At 40.9% G+C, this 21,863-nt stretch overlaps 1 protein-coding gene across 2 annotated transcripts in view; it reads right to left on the bottom strand.

Moving 5' to 3' along the window:
- col4a2 (collagen, type IV, alpha 2) overlaps nucleotides 1–21,863 on the bottom strand; it is a 60,184-nt gene that overhangs the window by 25,738 nt on the left and 12,583 nt on the right. For both annotated transcript variants that reach the window (XM_026145795.1, XM_026145794.1), the window contains exon 4: nucleotides 13,200–13,280. In XM_026145795.1, coding sequence (XP_026001580.1) covers nucleotides 13,200–13,280 — 81 coding nt within the window. The remainder of the gene's footprint in view (nucleotides 1–13,199; nucleotides 13,281–21,863) is intronic.

Here is a 21,863-nt window from a genome sequence, read left to right on the forward strand (position 1 = left end):
TGCAGCTTACATGTGCACATATATTAGCAATTTTCCAAATGAACTGTTCCCACACTTGCTTCCACGTCTGTTTTTCATCTACACTGGGTATCCATTGAGTTCTGCCTTTACACCATCACCAACACTGTTAATGTCTCATGTCTAACAGTTGGCTTGCCCTCCTGATGGTTGTATATAATGTATCTTCTCAGAAATAACACCGTAATCCAAACAGAAACTGTTGTGGACGATGCTATGCAGCACGATCTTTTCCTTCTGACGTCGACGATGGGAGCTGACAACCGTGTCCTGCTTCTGAAACATCTACGGGTCCTACAGAGTGGACTTTTATTACATTCACACAACACTCATTTATATAAACTCTCCCTGGCGAGAGCAGGTATCTACGCAAGCTGCCTCGAGCAGGAGTGCCAGAGTAATGAAAGTCTGCAGCGCTAGAGAAATAACAGTTGGTTCTGAGGAAAGGGGATGGATTAAGGCCCGGGTTTGACGGAAACAAACAAATTTGTATGTCAATCAAAGATATCTAAAGCCAAGTTTTTGCAGCTGTTCCTGAAAACATCAATGTGGCTCACTGTTACCACCAAGATTTGTAGTCTAATGTAGTCTAAACTTTAACAGAAACTGGCTATAGAAAAGTCAAATGGATACATATTTCATACTCATAGGAATATAGAATAGATAACTACTGGTGCTAATGTTCCATTATTAACTTTTCCTTTAAAGCATTCACGATATCACACAGCTCTCTGCAACAAATGACAGAGGATCTAAAACTGTCCAAACCCTCCTTATTTTCTCACCACCTTAAATGGCTAATCGCTCCATGAGAGGAAGTGAGTGTTAGATTGCTAGTTTTAGAAAGATCCACAATTCTCAGATGCGGCCCTCTTAACTCAAGTGTCCGACAAGTGTAAGAACAAGTGGTTTACTCCACCCCCATTCACTTTGTTTTTAGCACTCTGAAGGAAATGAGCAGCTGCTCAGCCCTTCTGAACTTATCAGCTATAATAAAGGAATGAAAGAAGAATGGAGGGAAGGAATTAAGGGTATAGTACAACAGCTAAGAAGAAAAGAAGGAAGGAAAAGTGGTGTGAAAAAGGGAGGTAGGAGGAGAAAGGTTAAAGAATGATTTAAGAGCAGAAGAAGAATGGAAAGATGGTGAAGTTTAATGTTAGGGAGTAAATCATTTAGAGCATGTAAACACTGAAGTCTGCCCTCTTTCTCTGACTCCCACAACTGGACTCAGATACTTCAGTTGATTCAGTCCCTCTTCTGTTACCCTCCTCGCTTGTTTTTCTTGGACACGTTTTTCCTGGACTCATTTCCTCAGGAGTCGCATCCCTTATGCATGATACCCCGGAGGGAAGCGGGGCCCGGTCTGTGGACAGGGATGAGGGGCTCTGCTTGGAGGACAGAAAGGGACCAGGAACTGGATACCCTGAGGAGGAGTCAGGCAGAGTAAATAAACATCTGTAGATGATGTTTAGATATCTATTAACGTATGTTTGGATCTCCTGGCTGCAGTCAGGGAGGTCAGCTTTTTGTAGCCCCTGCTGGAAGAAAACATCCTGCATCTAAAAAGCCCTTATGGCCACTTTAGATGAGAGCGGTTTTAAAATGATGCATTAGGAGTTAAGAAAGGGTTCACGTGGTGCAGCGACATGTGAAAAAAACAAAACAAAACAAAAGTCTAATGAGGTCTTTTACATGAGAACGTTACAAGCTTTGCTGCAATGGAGACAAACCTCCAGCCAAAATTCAGAGGACATCTAAACTCGAACCCTCATGTTCTCAGCTGGTCTCCTTGACTCATCCTCTAAAAATGTCTCTTACGCTAAGACAAAGAAATGAAACAGAGGGATGAATACAGATGACGTTCGGAACATCGGTCATTTGTTGTCATTTGTTTTGTTTCTCATGGCTCCTCTTTGTTCAGGACAGAAGACCAGTTTACATTTGAATTAATGTGTTTAGACTCTGAGATAATTTCTGCATGCACATGGGTCCCTCTTTTGCTCTGCACGTGCATGCAAATGTGCCAGAGATCTGACAGCATCCAGTCCATACAGGGTATTGCTAATGACCACTGGTTAAACTGTGTGAGTGTGAGAGAGAGCTTGCATGTGTGCTAAAGGGTGTATGGTGAAGATCAAGACTTGAGAGAAGAGGAGGGGGGGGGGGATCTCAGGCTGAGAACAGAACAGCCCAGACCTTGCGCTATCCCAGGGGTCTCAGGGGCCCGACACCTGCGCCATTGCCTCATATATAAGGAATGAAACGTCTCCAATCTGCGGTCCAAGCTTCGTGTGTGTGAGCCAGACACAGCTGCAGTCTGTGTGTTTGTGTGAAAATGCATGCGTGAAAGAGCAATATTGGGTCTGCAGTCTTAAACGAGGTGTTGCCCTCACCTCAGAGATCAACCACCTGTGTGTGTGCGTATCGTGTGTCTGCCTCACTCTGACCGCATGTCTGCCACTAATGAGGTCCATCCCGGGTGTGACACCCCTATAATCCCACTGTTACATTTATCACTATGATTATAATGCCATTACAGCTTCCACACAGTGGACTTCCCAAGGTGCACCATGTGTGTATAAAACTTTAGAAAGGAAAAGTCAATTTCCTCAGAAACGCTGCTGTCTGACAACGTCTAACCCCAGGGCACAAAGTTATGTACAGAATATTTAATTATATTTGCAGTCTGAGAGGCCACACGAGCGATAATAGAAGCAAGAAAGTTATTTTACCCCAAAGTTGACATGACTGATAAATAAAACTGATAATAAAACATATTACTGAGAAATCAGATAGGGTAAAAACAGCAGTCATAACTTCTAATTCTAACCAGCGCAGGAATGATTGGATGAACATATCTGTTGCTTGGACAAAATGGGCATTTTCATGATGCTCTAACAACATTATCTAGGCTAACATCTATCAAAACTCATAGTTATTAAGACATTTAATGGAAAACTGACAATGTCTGCTACACTACTCTGGTATACTCGAAATGTTTTCTGGTAGGTCTAAAGAGGAAACTCTATCGAATGGCCATATTATATACTCACCAATCACTTTGTTATGTACACTTGTTCAACTGCTTATTAACTCAAGTATCACATTAGCCAATCACATAGCAGTAACTCAATGCATTTAGGCTTGTAGACTCGGTTCAGACTACCTGCTAAAGTTCAAAGCGGCAGAAGGTTGATTTAAGTGACTCTGAATATGGCTTGGTTATCAGTGTCAGAGAGGCTCACACCAACAACGGCTGGTCAGAGTAATTCTGAAACTGCTGGTCTACTGGGAATTTCCCACACAACCATCTCTAGGGTTTACAGAGACTGGCCCAAAAACGACGAAATATCCAGTGAGCGGAAGTTCTCTGGGATTTAATGCCTTGTTGATGCCTGAGGTCAGTGGACAACTGCCAGATGTGTTTAAACTAATAGGAAAGAAACAGTAACTAAAATAACCACTTGTTACAGCCAAGTTATGCAGAAGAGCATTTCTGAGGTCACAACTTTGAAACAGGTGGGCAACAGCAGCAGAAGACCACACTGTGCCACTCCTGTCAGCTAAGATCGGGAAATTAAATTGAGGCTACAGCACAGGTTCACAGAAATACATGCATATATGGATAATAGAAGATTAGAAGATTTGAGAAACGATGGCTGACCTGATGAGACCCTGGTGCTGCTGCAACATTCGGATGGTAGGATCCGAATTTGGCGTAAACAAAATGAAACCAAGGAAACATCCTGTTTTGTATCAGTGGTTCAGGCTGCTGGAGGTGTAACGATGTGGGGGATATTTACATGGCACACTGTGGGCCCCTAAGTACCACCTGAGAATCATTTAAACATCACAGCATACCCAGGTATTATCATCACAGTGTACCTGTCTTCTGATCCTGCTTCCAGCAGAATAATGCACCATGTCACAAAATTCAAAACATCTGAAACTGGTTTTGATGCGTGGCAGTGAGTTCACTGTACTCAAATAGCCAACACAGTCACCAGGTCTCAGTCCAGTAGAGCACCTTTGGGATGCAGTGGAAAGAGAGATTCACATCGGGAGTGCATGTTATGATGGGCTCATCCAAGCCAGTGAGTTCAAAGTGAAAGATCCCAGGTTTGATCCCCAAAGACAAAATCCCTGAGGGTCAGAAAGGGTACTTGGGATAGAAAGCAAATATGCTAGCTTAGCAGTCTGGTTTGTGGACAGATGCTTTCACGCTGTGTGGTTCCAGTTTTACCTTTTTTTATGGGACCACGAAAACCAACTTTTTGAGCACATCAGCTCTTCGTCAGACTGGAGGACAGATGCTCGCAACTTCTTCTGTCTGAAACAATATGTTTGCAACTTTCACGATTTTTGTCTACAGTAAGAAACATAAACGTTTGCTCACATTTGGAAGTCTCCCGCCCCCGTTTGAGTGTTTTTTCATGATATTTGGAAACGTGTGAGTCCACTCCGAGCCAGTAAAATTGACTGTGTTTATTGGATTGTGCGTCCACCTGCTTTAGATCTCAGAGAACAGAAGGCGGGCAGGAGGAGGTTGGAACTGGCACAACTATTATCCCATTAGCTGAATAACACCACTCTTAACTTTTGTTTGGCTAACCAAATCTACAGTTAGACAAAGAAAATCCTAAAAATAATTGTTGTAACCTCTGTGTATTGTGTGTATGTTTTAGCTTAATGGATATAGCATTTTTCATAAATGTTATGAGTGCTGATGAATAGTTAAATACTAACAAAAAAAGACACAGAAATAGAAGGTTCCAGATCTGCTAAATTAGATTTATAGTCAAACTCCCAGCTGTGATCTTGGCCTTAGCTGACGTGGCGGTCAGCCAGTCAAATAACTATCAGGGATACCCATGTAATCCTCAGGGTCTCATTCTGCACCTGCAAAAAAATTTCCAATTGGCTGAGCCCAGAATCCAATTTGAACTGAAGAATGGAAGATTTTTTTTCTTTCTTCATTTTCCCACGTGGGAATCTAGCACCCGCTGCCATTTCAGCTGCATTTGGTGGATAGGGCAAAGATCCATGCATGTGTGTGTGGTTTACTCACTTAATAGTTTATTGCATAGGTTTACGGTAAATTATAGCAATTTGAGAGCCTGAGTATGAGTAAAGGATGGGAATGTACCTTGACCTTAGGTTATGGGGGGGGGGGGGGGGGGGGGGGGGAGTACTCATATATTACACAACATTTACACAACCACTGAGCACATGTTGAAACACTGCGATGTGGGGCCAAATTTCTCACATCTCTGGACATGTATTTGTCTTAGAAAATGCTGTAGGAATAAATATGAAACTACTTGGAGGAGATCTAATAGTTTCCTCAGCAGCCCACCCCCAGTGTAGGTTTCACAACAAGGCCTGATGGAGAACACATGGCATCGTTGCTGTGACCCAGAAAAACTGGTCACATTTTTCCTACAGCCCTGAGACCTTTCATCGCCAACCATAACAATTCCTGACCCCGCGTTCCTATCATGAGATTGCAGTCCAGACAGATGTGATCGTGGTGCGAGTCTGAATGTCCTTTTCAGTGTAACTCAGCAGGGGATGGACGGCACCGGAAAGTGTCCACTGGAAAATAATTGTCCCAAAACTGGTATGAGGCTTATTTCAAGACACAAAGTGACTCTGATGTCCAAAATTTTAGAAAAAAGGGTGAAAGTATGCTGAAGTTCACAGTTCCAGCAGCAACATGAAACAGAATATCTCAAGGTAATTTGTCCTTAGGTATACTCAAACCATGTGTTGGCTGGTGATAACACAGTCAAGCTACAGATGGCAACTAAAAGAGCACTAGGAGGGAGTGTCTTCTTACCAAGGCCAACAACCTATAGTGAAAATTAATTTCATAAGACTGTGATTTCCTTCCATGATGAGGAAACATGACCTTTGAATGAGTTCAATTTGCCAGAGGTTTTATGCATCTGTCCAAATAATTCCTAATCCTTCTGTTGTTCCCTTCTCATGCCGTGTAGATGGACTTTCCAGTGATGACAGAAGAATTTACTTAATTTCTTTAAATTTATTGAAAAAGTGAACTTTTGAATTCAGACTGAGGCAGAAAAAAGCAGGATTTCTTAGCTTGTTTACTAAATACACTCAACAAAAATATAAACGCAACACCTTTGTTACTGCTCCCATTCCCCATGGGATGGACGTAGAGACCTAAAATTCATTCCAGATACACAATATAACCATCCCTCCCAAACAGTGGTCACAAATCAGTCCAAATGTGTGGTAGTGGGCACATCTGCCATATTGAGATAATCCATCCCACCTCACAGGTGTGCCACATCAGGATGCTGATCTGACATCATGAGTAGTGCACAGGTGTACCTCAGACTGCCCACAACAAAAGGCCACCCTGGAATGTGCAGTTTTGTCTCACAGCAAAATGCCACAGATGCCACAAGCAATGAGGGAGCGTGCAATTGGCATGCTGACAGCACGAATGTCAACCAGATCTGTCGCCCGTGCATTGAATGTTCATTTCTCAACCATAAGCCGTCTCCACAGGCGTTTCAGAGAATATGGCAGCACATCCAACCGGCCTCACAACCGCAGACCTCGTGTAACCACACCAGCCCAGGACCTCCACATCCAGCAGGTTCACCTCCAAGATCGTCTGAGACCAGCCACCCAGACAGCTGCTGGAACAATTGGTTTGCACAACCAAACAATTTCTGCACAAACTGTCAGAAACCGTCTCAGGGACGCTCAACTGCATGCCCGTCGTCCTCATCGGGGTCTTGACCTGACTCCAGCTCGTCGCCGTAACAGACTTGTGTGGGCAAATGCTCACATTCGATGGCGTCTGGCACGTTGGAGAGGTGTGCGCTTCACGGATGAATCATGGTTCACATTGTTCAGGGCAGATGGCAGCTGAGAATGTCCCAGTTCTTGCATGGCCAGCATACTCACCGGACATGTCACCCATTGAGCATGTTCGGGATGTGCTTGACCGGCGTATACAACAGCGTGTACCAGTTCCCACGAATATCCAACAACCTCGCACAGCCATTGAAGTGGAGTGGACCAACATTCCACAGGCCACAATTGACAATCTGATAGACTCCATGCGACGATGTGTTGCACTGCATGAGGCAAATGGTGGTCACACCAGATACTGACCGGTTCTGGGTCCCCAGACCCCCAATAGCGCAAAAAACTGCACATTCCAGGGTGGCCTTTTGTTGTGGGCAGTCTGAGGTACACCTGTGCACTACTCATGATGTCAGATCAGCATCCTGATGTGGCACACCTGTGAGGTGGGATGGATTATCTCAATATAGCAGATGTGCCCACTACCACACATTTGGACTGATTTGTGACCACTGTTTGGGAGGGATGGTTATATTGTGTATCTGGAATGAATTTTAGGTCTCTACGTCCATCCAATGGGGAATGGGAGCAGTAACAAAGGTGTTGCGTTTATATTTTTGTTGAGTGTAACTGCCAATAGCAGATTTTTCTGTCCTGTAACAGAAGTTACTACGGTGGCATATATTGTTTCCTGCAACTGGTCCGTCAGGGTTATTGCTTTCCCAGAAACACTTCCCTTGTGCTTTTGGAAATCTGTTTTTTTCCTATTTCTGTTTTGTTTTTTCCTATTTCCGTTGCTTTTGCAGCGTTGTTCTTATTGCTGGTGTTTTCTTAAGCTGCAGTCTGTTTGGCCTCTCAGGGCCACCGTAAGTTACTATGTACATGTGCTCAAGAATAAAAGCTGGTAAAGCTTCAGGACAAAGTCAAAAATGAACACTCTTGCTAGAACACAAGGAAATATTTCTTCTTGGAATTTAGTACATAGTTAGATTTACTACTGAAAGGTAAACTGTTCTGTTAAGATTGGACTCTTTCTCATCTTATCTGTGTTTATTAGTATACTATATATAGCTGGTCACTAAAATAAAGGGGTTAGATGTCCTTTATTTTATGTTTTTCTCCAAACGGTACATTTTCACTCCACCATCATGGAAACAAAGACATGTTTTTTAGGTTTACGGGTGATTCTGAATTGGCTGTAGGTGTGAACGTGAGCCTGAATGATTCTCTGTCTCTCTGTGTTAGTCCTGTGATTAACTGATGACCTGTTGAGGACGTACTCACACAGAAATGACTGAAATTAAAGTTATTTTGGTCCCTGCTCCCCCCTTTTTTTTAAAGATAGTGGTTTCAAAATAAGTAGCAAAAACCTCCCTTTTCCCACATTTGCTGCCAACTGGCGAGACTCAAGGAGGACTCTGTCACTAAGGAATCAATCAATATCTTCCTCACTGCAATACTTTTTAATTTATACAGGTATATGAGTAAGTATGCGTCAGTGTTGATGTTTCGCCCTGCCTTTATGTATGTGCACAGTATGTGTACACGAGGCCCTCCTTTGTACACAATAGACATCCCATTCCCAAAAGCAGTTATCTTCCCAAAACGTGAGAGTGAGACACGTTTTAAGGCTCCTAAAACTGGACCCCGTCTGGTTAGAGGACAGCGGGTCAGTAAAAAAACAAAAAAAAACCAAGAAGGAGACATTTTTGTTTTTGCAGACCCAGAGAGAGACTTGGTTAGAAAAATATGATTTGATCTTGTGATGTTCATTACGTGAATTATAGACCGCATGTTTTGTCCTGTTCGTTGTCCATCAGAGTTCTCTTTCTGCTGTGAAAGTTCGGGTAGCTAATTCTGAATGAAACCATCATTTAAAAACTGCACTTTGTTTTTACTTGCCTTACCCTTGTCTAATGTTAAAATTTCTTTAATGACCTGAAACATTTAAGTGTGACAACGATGAAAAAACTGGAGTCTGGATTATTTTGTAACCATGTGTCAGCTACATACAACAGGTGGTTGTTGTCTGTTTGTCAGGCTCTTTCACACAGGGCACTCGCAACCTGTGATCCCTGCTGAATTCCTCTTTCCAAGAATCTTAGGAAAATAAAATCCTCCCATCCAAGAGTTTTAGTGATAGCAACAGGTTTTTGCTTCCCTCCCCTCCCATCTACTGCACCATTACTCCACAGTTAGTAGCTCTTTCTTTGACAAGGTCAGGGCCAGTGGAGAGGGACTGCGGGCATGGATGAGGCTCCTGATTGCAGGTTTGAGGAAAAACTGCCATTACAAATCATGTAAGAAGCTACAGCATGTTACTAATATATACTGGAAAGATGCCTCTGCCAGTAAATATGCTCACTAACTCACCTCCCATATCCTCCTATCATTTAGGCAGTCATGTTTGATCTGTGTTACTGACCACTGCTGAAAAATTCAGCTCTGAGAGCTCAAATAGAGTTCATAATTATGTAAGTTCAAGAGTTTATTCTGAAGACAAGGTGCAAGAAACACATCCTTGCTTTTACCATGAAAGTGTGTGGAAATGTCATGATATTGAGGAGTCACAAAATGATGATGACGCCTGCAGCATTCCTGTCAGTGGCCATCCCTAAGCAGACAGGAAAGTATAAAACAGGCTCGGGTACTAGATTAAGAATGTAGGTATGCACTTGTTTTCATGGAACGAGGAAATCTTAACCATTTATAGATGAAACCAAACAGAGACCAACTTGTTCCCACCGACACAGAGGGCGTCTATATTAAAAAAAGATCAGTGGACTGTCATTGTGCTCAGTTTCCTCAGAATATGTCATTTCCTTTCCTTCTTCAACGCATAACAGTGTTTCTTATGGTGGAAAGGACACCATGTCTCCCAGCATACTGCCTCTAATGGTTTCCAAATCGTGGCTTGTCTTTTTTTTCTTTTCGATGCACGTGTTTCTCCATGTTCATCCCTCCCAGCACTAAACATATAAGTGATCTGTTAAAAGTGAGCATGTGTGTTCAGTTTCTAATTTCATCCTGGTTCTCGAGGCATTCAAAACCATAATATGGATTCTTTATAACCCCAACTAGCTTGCACAACTGCTTACACCTTTATTTGATCACACTGTGATTACACTTGTGCTCATGTTCCTCGGTTATAAAGCCAAGTCTTGGGAATTACTTCAAACGCTTTGCGGTCCTAACTTATTTCCTCATTACTAAAATTTAGGGTACTTATTTGCCAATTTTATTACCATTCTCATGACTGGAAATGAAAAAAAAATCCACTAATGACGCAAAAGAACAATGAGGACTTTTGGAAGCACGCCGTCTCCGCTCTCAGAAAAGCCCTGAAATTAGCATATTTAGTCTAACCCAGAATCTCTTTCATTCTTTGAGTCTCTCTCACGCTCTCTCTGTCTCTCATGTCTGTCTGAACTTTAACTTTATTGTTTCCCTTTTGCATTGCTTTCATCTTCTGTTTTTATCTTAAAAGATAGCATCTAAAACCTCCATTCTATCTGAAGCCGCCAGATGGCGATAGTTATGGTTGGAAGAAGACTTTTGCTCCAAGGGTAAACGGTTTTCTGATGCGACTTAACACTTTCCTGCTGAGTTCATGGGCTCAGTTATTCATTTTGGGTCATACTGAATTAAATATTAAGTCGGTTTTTATAAATTTAGTCAACAAGTTTTAAAATATGAGGATTATGTGAGGTATAAAACACACACACAGCATGCAGTTTCACAAACACGTCCTGGTTTGGCAAATACGATGGCGTACAAACGTTACCGAAGTGAGGCTTTGGCATTTGTTTAGTCCTGTGATGAAATCTGAGATTCAATTTTTATTTTCTTAAAACTAGAACACAAACAACACTGATGTCACAGGAGAAGTTGGACAAAAAAGGATTCTGCTCCACTAACGCATCATGTTGACGCAAATGGCCGCCATTTCTCTGTTAACAACCATTGCCCAATCGCGACAGCTGTGTGAAATCGCAGCCAAAGCAGACAGCTGCACAGGATGACTCGGACCCATTCAGTGAAGCGCTCTTCTCCATGACTTGCCTCAGGGGGACGTTTTCGGAAGAAATGTTTTTGGAACGAGATGCAGGAGGGAGAAACAGATCTGAGGGGGCCTACCTACGTTAGTTTCTAGTGTGTTCATAGACAAGTGCAACAACTGGGGTGAAGCAAAAACCTCTGCAACATTTTGGATGTGTTACAATATGTACAAAACTCTTCGAATTTAGGAAATTTAAGCTTTAAATATGCACAAAACAAAAACAAGGACAACGTAAAATGCCTGTGTTCTTGGAAGTGGAGTCTAGTTTCCTCTGGCTTAGAGACCGCTTGTCTTTGGCGAATGTTTGTGTAGTTCATCTCTCGCAGACCAGGATGTCTGATCTGTGATATTTTTTCTTGTTTTTACAGTCGAAGCACAAACTATGCCAAGGAAGGAAAACAACTCACTGTCTTAGCACTTACAGCAGCACTGGACAATGACAGTTTTTTCCTTCGCTCCTGGTTGGCACAGTAAATCAGTGAAAGACAGGAGGAAGCCAAAGTGGTCTGCTGATCGTCAGACTTATGAATCCTTCAGACGCGGAATGTGGAAGTTCCCGCTCTGGCTTCTTACAGGCTTTCCTGCATCCACAGCAAAGGTCAGACCAACTGTAAAGCTGGTCTGGTAAATTCTTAGTGGATGCCAAAGTCAAGTTGCATGAAATTCCTGTTGTCAGGTCCTGTTGTCATCTCCCTCAGGAGGTGTTCTTTCTCGCAAGGGGGAGGTTTTACAAGTCTGGATTTTCAGTAAATGGTCTTCACCACATTAGAGAGCTAAGCTGGGACATTTATGGATCCTACGAGCAGTCTTCGGAAGAACAGAGAAACAAAAGGAAGCTGGCCAGTTAATCATCTGGAAAGTTCGTCTTTGAAATGCACAAAAATCCGAAATGTCTTTTGAGTATTTAAAAATGCGTTCATGGGCAGGATGGTGTTCAGGGAGAACTTTAACAGGGGGGTAAATGAACATTTATGAACTTGAACACACTTGTGTCGCTATGATGGATGTGGGTGAACAGAGCCCAGGACAGAGATTTGAGTGCACATCTGTGGTTAGGTGAAGGAGACAAAAACACTTAACTGAGATGGGGAAATACTGTGGTTTTGTTAGTAAAATGATCTCAGGTCACAGTTCTAAACCAACAGATCCTTGTTTGAGGATCTCCGGATGAGCTCAGTATGTAACTAAGATTTTAGAGGAATATATGTTGATTCCTCTCTAAGCTTGTGGAAGCTCAGATAACCCATGAAGCATATCTTTACATCCCACTTAATCCAACTGCTTTATTATTAAAAAAAACTTTTTTGCAGAACAAATGAAATCCCGTCTCTTTCAACACCCAAATATGTGTTTTCGTTTGCTGTGGAAAGTAGACGCTGGTTTTTTCAAAGCACTGATATTTTAAGAAGGTAAAGCCCCTGGTGTAATAATCAGAAAGCCATCTGATGATTTGTGCAGCATGTGTCAGAAGCAAAAACAGCATTTAGTCATGCAGAAACCCCTGACACGCTCTGAGCGTGTTATCTCAATGTGTTTAGTCTATGTCTGTCTCTCTGATTTAAAACCCTCTCTCATTTTTCTCTTTTGCTCTCCCTCACTTCAGACACTTCTTCTTCCTCTCTGACCTTTTCTTTCACAGAGGTTAATGATGTGAAATTCAACTCTTAGACTAGAAGAAAGGGTGATAAATATGTCAAACTAATGACTTACAGCAGTGCGATCCTCCATACGGTGAAATAGTCTTAATAGACTGATTATCTGATATGTTAACTTTGCATTGTTGTGACACTTTGATTCCCCACAACATGACTAGAAGGCTATGATCGGGCATGACACTGATGTTGAGTTGAGCTGGAAACAGTGACCACCTCACATGACACAAGGGTTATTACCCCATCGTGGCTGCTGTGCATCCACAGCACCCAAATATCAGGCTAACCTGATATTTATTCAAAGTTGAATTGATGCTTGTGGTCCAATTAAAGGGAACTTGCTGGGGGTTCATTTACAGCCCTGATTTTCACAGGATTCATAGGTTAGAGAAAATCATATTTATTTTATACTGGCCCCTATGCAGCCTGTCAGTTCATCGTTTCCTGAGACTTAAATACACCATCATGTGTGATCATGGCCTTAAATGGTATTCCAGATTGAAAAGCAGCTGGTAGAGCTGGTTAACACTGAAAATAAAAAGGGAAAAGACAGAGACAGAGAGGGAGGGAGAGAGCGGTCTTTGCAGAGCTACTTGGAACAGTAGTTAATGTAGGAAACTTACCCTGGCACCCTTCTCTGGGAAACATTTACAGCCTCCGCTGCAGTCTCTTCCACCACAGGGGACATTGTGCTTCTTCCCACCCTGCAAAAAAACAAAACACACAAAAAAAAGCCCACATTACATATTGTGCACTTCAGGAGTGACTATCTGTGTTTGTGTACGCTGCTGATCACACCAGCACCTCTGTTATATCAGCACGGATGACTGTGTATACTACTGTCTGCACAGTTGTGTATCTAAGTGTTTTCTGCAGAAAGGGTATTTTGGAAATGGCTCGAATGAGTCACAGAGGACATTCATTCATAATGGATGGTCGTCTGTTTATGAGAAAAAAAAAAGAAGGAGAAGAAGCTGGGTCCAGCCACAGACGGGAACAATCTGCCCTTAGATGTCTGCATACCAACCAAACCACCCACCATCACAGGCTCATCTGTCCTAGACATGACACAAGCACAACACAGACCAGAAGAAAGAAAGTGAAAGTAGCCACTCCCCAGCTTTGCCAACCCACAGGTCAGAGGTGGCAAGACCCTAAGCTAACTGAGAAAGCTTGAGGCATTAATCAAGTCAGAGCTGAGGCTGATACAACTTCACATTTATCTTGTGCTTTGAATAAAATCCCCATTCACGGTCTAATTCGAGCACATATTGCCTCTGAAGCAGAAACATTTGAACTCCCGACAAAACCATGAACACAACATAACATGTATAGAACCACACCTCAAGCCTCGATACCTCAAAACGTGGACTTTAAAAAAATCTGCTCAATTTGAGATCACTAATTCAGCTGCTCTTTTTATATATTTTCAAGTTCATTTGTGATGCCTTAAAGCACCCAGCACTGCTTCCATTGAACTGTATGATATGAATAGAGCAGTTTAAAATGTTCCATTAAACTTCTACCCAGCAAGGCCGAGAGTAAAACAAATCAAACCAACACAGAAGGCTTGGTTGCTGTATTAACTCCAAGGTAGCAATGTTTAGGGAACTAGGGTAAAAGGCCATTCAGTGGCATTTTAGTAGCACATACAGATGTTACAGAAACTGCCATGTAGCTGATGTATTTCATGACGTCTCACACTCCCTACCTACGTCCTCCACCCACACACCCATACCATAGCCTGCTTAGGCCTCAAATGCCTCAATATCCCCCCTCTCTGTCGTAAAAAAAAATCTAAATGAGCACTTTATGCCCACAATGGCAACAAAGTGGCAGATAAAGAATCAGAATGATTCTCCTCCTTAGTTTGACAGCCGATCCCAGCAGCCCTATTTACAAAGGCCACATTGAGACCTTGTTCATGCACAAAGACCTTCTTTTACCATAGAGGCATCGTCCTTTATTGGTCCCCTATCTCCAACAAAAAGACCCTCTTCCTCTCCCTTATGGAATGCACAAGGCTGCATTTCTTTGTTAACAATCAGTGGATCTGAGGAGTTCCTTTCAAACCACTGTTTGATGCCTCAATGGATTTAATTTAGCCTGCATGTGGTGTCAGACTCCAGCAAACTGCATGCTTTCCTTATGCCCCACATTTCATCTGATTATTTGAAACGCAGTATATCCACATCAATCAATCCCATGCAGAGGGATTACCTGTATGACAGGAATTTTTTTTTTTAATTTTAGGAAAAGAGACATGAAAAAGGAAGGTGATTTCAATCAGAATAAGGATGTAACAGAGTCATGGAATGACCTTTCTCCACATTAGGGTGGAAGTCCAAAAGCACAGACAATAGATTGCGTCATCTCCAGATAGACTCACAAAGGAATGGGTCCCATATAGGCAATTACACATTGTGGAGCAATGCACTATCAATTCAACCTTAGGTTACAGGCTCAAAATAGCTGATGGCCGTTTCAGCAGAGGACAATAGGATTGCGCTACAGTATCCTGTTTTCTCCACCCACAGTCACAATAACCCGCAGTTTGTCAAATCACCTTTTCCATAGCTTTTGCACGCCTTGGAAACTGAGTTCATGATAATGTGCAGGTGCATTTGTTTGTATCTGTTCAATCCCACTCGAAATAGTGGAACAATAACTCATCATATCAAAAAATACTGAGACATGCTTGTCTCAAATTATATTAAGAAAAAAACAAATGCAACATACTTTCACTAAACCAGTAAGTTGATAGCAACGCTATCCCAAAGTGTGTTTGGGCTCACTGTGTTTGGACACAGCCAAGCTGTCTCTAGACTTGCCTCTAAAAGTCATGTGCTTCCAAAATAACTGTGGTGTAGTTCATTTGTTTTTCGAAAAGCATAAAAGAAGAAGTGCAAAGCATTAATTTGTTGTAGATTTAAGTAATATTTAAAATCTACTACTCCTACTGCTGATGGACATGGGATCTCTTTTAAGAAGCAATCGACAGAATATAGTAGCACAAATAGTAACATATGAAGACAAAAACCAACAATTCCCTATTTACCATATGAAATGTTGCACTAGATCACACCATATCAGAAAAGTAACGGATAAATCCAGACCACCATGCAGCATGGCCTACGCATGGAGAGAAATGATCTGCCGTTCCATCACCTTGAATTAATGAGCAATCAAATCTGATAAGCACATTAATACATATTAGTGTCGCATGAGTTCTTTGATGTTACCAAATAATGTCATCCCAGTGTCGTAAATGGTAAAAAAAAAGAAAAAAAGGTAAATGGCCTGTATTTGTATAGCGCTTTACTAGTCCCTATGGACCCAAAACACTACATTCAGTCATTCACCCATTCACACACACATTCACACACTGGGGATGGCAAGCTAAATTGTAGCCACAGCTGCCCTGGGGCGCACTGAGACAGTAAGAAAGACAAATTCAATTCTGATATATTTTACAGCAACAATTTACTTCAAGCAACAGTCACCTCAATGGGGTTTATGTTGTTTGGCATAGACCCAACAGTATCAGAAAGAAACCCCCCAAATTACACGACCCCGTATGATCAAGCAGTTGGTGACAGTGGGAAGGAAAAACTCCCTTTTAACAGGAAGAAACCTTTGGCAAAACCAGGCTCAGGGAGCAGCAGCCAGCCACTGTGACTGGTTGGGGGTGAGGGGAGGAAGAAGCAAGGAAAGGTAAGAATTTTTCAAAGCAAATCAGATATCAGATATTGGATCTACACATGATGTGTTGCTGAATTGTGTTTTGCAAAACACAATTCGAGTTACAGTAATGAACTATGTTGGACTGGTGCAGAGCAGCTGGTGGTGTTCATGGCCATTTTAGGTGGCATCAAGGGTAGCAGACCTCGAGGTAAATTTAAGATGATAAAGTTGGTTAGATTCACAAACTTCCTTGTCGATCTTTTTACAATTGCTTTATTGTGCCTAGGGTTTGTTGCGGAAATTTTGCTTATCTTGTTTAATTCAGCTCCACAAAGACCAGTGAGCATCAGAGCGCAGATCAGCTCATCAGAGTCTGCACACAAAGAAAAACTGACTGGTTTTTGTTATAAGTAACTCCTTTACTGTAATCATAAGTCTCACACCCAGGCATGATAAGCAAGAATGAAACAGAAACAGCTCTGCACATTCAAAGAGCAAATGTCTCTCATTAAAGAACACATCAATTTTATTCCTTTTTTCAATTCACAAAATGCTTTCAGAGTACAGATGAAAACCTCTTCCCATGCCTTTGTTATGAGTGCTGTCACACAACAGCACATATGACATGAAACAATTCCCGTGAGCCACAGCTGTTCCTTGAGACCCGGTTTACTTTGATTGGTGATCCGCGGCTTCTCGTTTATAGTATGACTGCAGTCATGATCATCTTTTATGTTCTGTGAACTGCTTTCAGTGGTCTGCTCAGCTTCACAATTACAATCACGTGTGTAAATGTAAACAGTGGTTCCGCAAAAAAGGACGCCCTCTTAAGATATAAATGAAGTTCTGCATTTGTTTATAACACTCAGACCACACACGATTGAAAAAACAAAAGGTTCTGTCTGACCGAGTAGTAACAGACAGTTTTCCACTCCTGGTCCTTTGTCTCTATGTGCCAAACAGAGCCCGACATCTTAACGTGACATACAATTAAGAGATCTTTCATCAGAAGTAAATGATCAATTTGTGCTTAAAGAAACACATTTAGTAAAAGCCACTTGCCTGGTGTCCTGAATTACCAACACTCAGTACCTTAAACCAAATTTATAAGAATAAATAAATCCATATAACTTGAATCAGTCTGGAGCCATTGATGGCTTATTTTCATATGTAGATCACGTTTCAGTGAACAGAGCTTTAGGGGTGAACATGCAAAGCTGCTGTGTTCATAAAAATATTTTTTTCTCTGACGAAATTTGTAGTTCTTGTTGCCTCCCTCTTCTTTATGGAGACTGCAGAATTGCATCACTCTAATTGTGCACCAACTCCTTCAAAATATGTGAAATTAGTGAAACTGAACCAGCTGGGTCAACATCACCCTATCATGCTCATGTTTTTCTCTCATACTTTGGCTTGGATTATTACATACACAGTATTTTCAGAGGTATTTTCATTATTTTAGCCTATTTTCAGAGGCTCAAAATCAACTGGATAGTTGACCGATGAGCAGTTTCATGGCCAGGTGAAGAGCTGAATCTGATTGTTTCCTGTTCCCTCATTATTTCTTAACAAATGAAGCAGGTGAAGGACCTGGAGATGATTCCAAGAGCTGGACTTTCATTATATCAGGTTTTTTCTGGAATTTTGAAAAGGTCCAAAAATATATAAGATCCAAAAACAGCCAATATAATACTTTTGTCAAACATCTAGGAAATAAAGCTGAAAGTTTGCACTTCGGTCTCATTTTTAGTGATTTAAAATCCACTGTTGTGGTGTGTAGAGGTCAAATTTAAAAAATAAGTCATTCTCCAAACCTAAACAACCTGAACTATAGGTAATGTCTATGCGGCTTTTACACATAGTCACTGCACTTAATATGTTGTTGCATTTCTACAGCACCACACTGTGGTCCGCCAGCAATTCAAATGTCGTTTACATGCATGTCTGTCCTGAAAAATACAAAGTACTCTGCTTAGTAAAAACTCTGAAGACCGAAGATTAGTGTCATCCATTCACTAGTGTTGAATAATTACCATGAGTGGTTTTTGGAGAACATTACTACAACAAACTTGATCTTTGTAGAAAAGTTCACTTTACCCCAGACATTACTGTGAAAGTTGGATATGATTAGCATATGAATTCTTGGGTTGAGCAGAAGATTAGGAAGAAAAATGATGAAATCTCTTCTATGTCCTTATAAAATTTGATGTTAATGCCATTCTGAAGTAGAAAACAAGATTTTTGATAACTGGTTTAGTTGTTTAATTAATATTGAACTGTAGTACAGAGAAGGTGAGATAGTGTAATGTGCCGACCCTCTTGCCAAACTTAAAAATTGCTATGGTCAAAAAGTCAAATTGCATCATTTAGTTAGACAACTTTTAATAACTGCAATTAATTGCATTAACTGAATCTAACAGATTTCTATTTGTGAGCATTTCCTCTCATCTTGTTCACTTGTGTCGACTACAAAACAATCAAATCCTGTGTAATCAGTCAACACACTTTTTTCTAAACCACTTATCATCCTGTACTTTATAAAGAAAGCAATCAAAAGTCATCACAAATTTCCAAGAACAAACCAGATGCTTTAAAAGTCATGCTTTCCTGAAAACCATCTGTCCAAATCTCGTAATTCAATGAACTGTAACAGTAAGTAATAAAATCAGTTATCGAAAACGTCGCTGATTAATTGGTGAATCTTTTAGCTTCCAGCAAGTCACGCTGCACCACAATCACACAGCTGAATCAGATGTGTTGTTGGTTGGTTTGTGGGCAGCTTGACTCACCACAGTCTCGGTTTTTCCCCTGTTCCGTATATGTTAGTTTTACCACAGACAAAACCGCTTCTTAGCACTTCCTGTGAACGCCAGACGCAGCCAAAATCAACAAAGAAACTCAGGCGGGAGGACAGGATGATGACAAGACAAAAAAAGATGAAGGAAAATACAGACAAAACAAACTGAAGGCGAACTATAAATAAATATGCAGAGAAATAATGTCGGACTTAGGCTGAAATTAGAGACGCATTCTTATCATTTTGGCCTCCAACCTGCAGCACTAAAGAAACCACAAAGATCAGGGGTTGATTTGTGGTATTTTAAAGCAATCAGCAGTCCACGTGACTGATGCAATGAAACGCAATGGACTACTAAGCTCTATAACCTTGAGACAATTTAATGTGCCCCCAAAACAGAAGGAAACAGAGAAATTCAAGTCGAGATAATCTTTTAAACATAAGTTAGTGCAGATAAGTGCATGAGGCAAGCATCAGCGGATTCCAAGAAATGCAGCATGAAGGCAGACGTGAGTGTGCACAGCTGGACATTCCACTTCTCCCTTGCATATTTTCCAGTGAAACATGCAAACAGAGTATTAATAGGAAAAAAACATGAATAAAAATACGGTGAGAGATGTTGCCTGACTAGAGCAAAAGTGATAAAGCAGAAATTCTTCTAAAACATACTTTTTACACTAAAGGGTTTTTAGCACTCTTGCTTATTAGATCGCAACTATTTCATTAAAATATCTAAACATCAACCAGTCACCACTGATGGCACAGGAAGATTTTGGGTAATAAAACAGCAAACTCCCTTTGAGCTGGTTTCTCTGTATCAGAGGTATCAGATGATCAGAGGTCACAGCCTGCTGCAGGATGAGCCTTTGATCTTTGGCCTTGGGCTGGTGTTAACACACTATGAGGAAAACTGAGGACAGAGGTATAAAATATGGCTGCTGTGATCACAATAATGAAGAGTCAACAGAAACTAAATCCTCCCAAAAGGGCCATAAGTGGTTTTTTTGTGGGATGTTTAACACAGGCTTTGCTTATTCTTAATATTAAGGATTTGACCTTTCCACTTTGACCTTAGCCAAGGAGCCAGATGCCCGATCCCACTACTGAACTTTGTAGATGCTACACTCCTGTAATTACTGTCTGCTTTGTTAGATATTCAAACAGATGCCTTAACTGCCACAGATATGACTGATATCTCAGCGTCTGGGAAAATACACTGATGCTCACGATAGTTTTTCAGTATAAAAAGAAAAACAGATCAAATAACATCCTGAGCATTGTGAAATTTCCTTAGCAGATAAGATGAAGATCACACATTAAAGCATGTTCCAGCTGCTTATGTTCATTCTTTAAGAGTTTGTATGCAGATCTTTCAGTTTGCTCAAAATAAGCAGTGCATCATGGTGCTAAGTGCTTATTTTAAGTGCTTATTTTCCCTCATGCACCTAAATTTACAGAATTCACTTCTACCACTGGACATGAGAATAAAGAGGACTATCATCACCAGCAACAGTGCAAAGTGGGGAAGGTGGAGTCAATCTGCAAGATGAGCAATTAACTGGTGGCTTATTCTTTTATTTATTAATTACAAGTACTTGTCTATTTCGCAGAAAACGTAGTTCAATCTCTACTTTGAGTGCTTTAAACACATTCAAAGGTCTGGCTTTATTAAGGTATCATCTCAAACAAGTAATTCAGAATAACTGTTCACTGTTAAGATAAAAAAAAAGAATTAATAAAATATAGTATATTTTGTAATCTAGTGTTTGACGTTGGTGTAGACAAGACTGGTTCAGACCATCCTAAACATTAAACAACAGCTATAGCCAGCCATCTCTGACCAGTGCCTTCATGGCATATTACAAACATGTTGTATATATTTGAATTCCAATAAAGTGCGTGGCTACAAGAATGCTGTAATATCATTATTACACGTAGAGATTAGATATAATATGTGTGACCTAGGAAAGAGCACATCTATAGAAATGCATCTGTTTTCACTACTTTCATGCTTCTGCGCTCCCTCCTGTGTGTCTGTGTGTATACATTTGTACAGTGTCTAATCGCTCACTGTTACGATTCCTCAAGGTTGCAGCTGCCATTCATCACACTAATGATGGTGACGTTAAAGAGAAAGCTCAAGCCCGTGAACTTGAAACACCTGGCCATAAGTTCACATGAATCTGTGATGGAAAGATGCTGCGTGAAATGCCTTGATGCATATTTGTACTATATCAGTGCTTGCTGTGATACTCCCTTTGCCAGCAGAGAACCATCTCAGTGACGGATTCTCTGGAAGCACACAAACTGGAGTCGACCTTTAAATGAAGAGCAGAGCCCGACTGATATACATATGATACCATATATAGGCTGAAGAATTTTTTTTTTCATTTCAGACACATGAAACACAACAGATTTTCCTAACGTTTGTGATGAGTATTTATTCATGATTCCTTCCTAAGATAACTTTTTAAATTTAGTTTAACGGCTGTTATAAATGTCAATACCAGCATATCGACAAATCATATCAGTTGATATCAGAGCTCAAATCAAGCGGTAACTTAAAAGGAGACTTAAAAGAGGACAAAAAGTTGTGTTAAGGACATGTTATGGAATCTTGTTTACAAAATTTTAGGTTTTATTTCAAAATTGCAACTTAAAAGCACAAAATTTGTATCTATTTCAATCCAAAATCTTTGCTTATGACTGGCAAAAAACTTTTTTTCTTCAACTAAATTAAAATTTTGTAGTCATTTCATCGTGCCCAGAGTTTTGGTAAATACTTGCATTATTAATGAGTGTAACA

Source organism: Astatotilapia calliptera, chromosome 16 (genome assembly GCF_900246225.1).
Source record: "Astatotilapia calliptera chromosome 16, fAstCal1.2, whole genome shotgun sequence".
In the NCBI taxonomy this organism is placed as follows: domain Eukaryota; kingdom Metazoa; phylum Chordata; class Actinopteri; order Cichliformes; family Cichlidae; genus Astatotilapia; species Astatotilapia calliptera.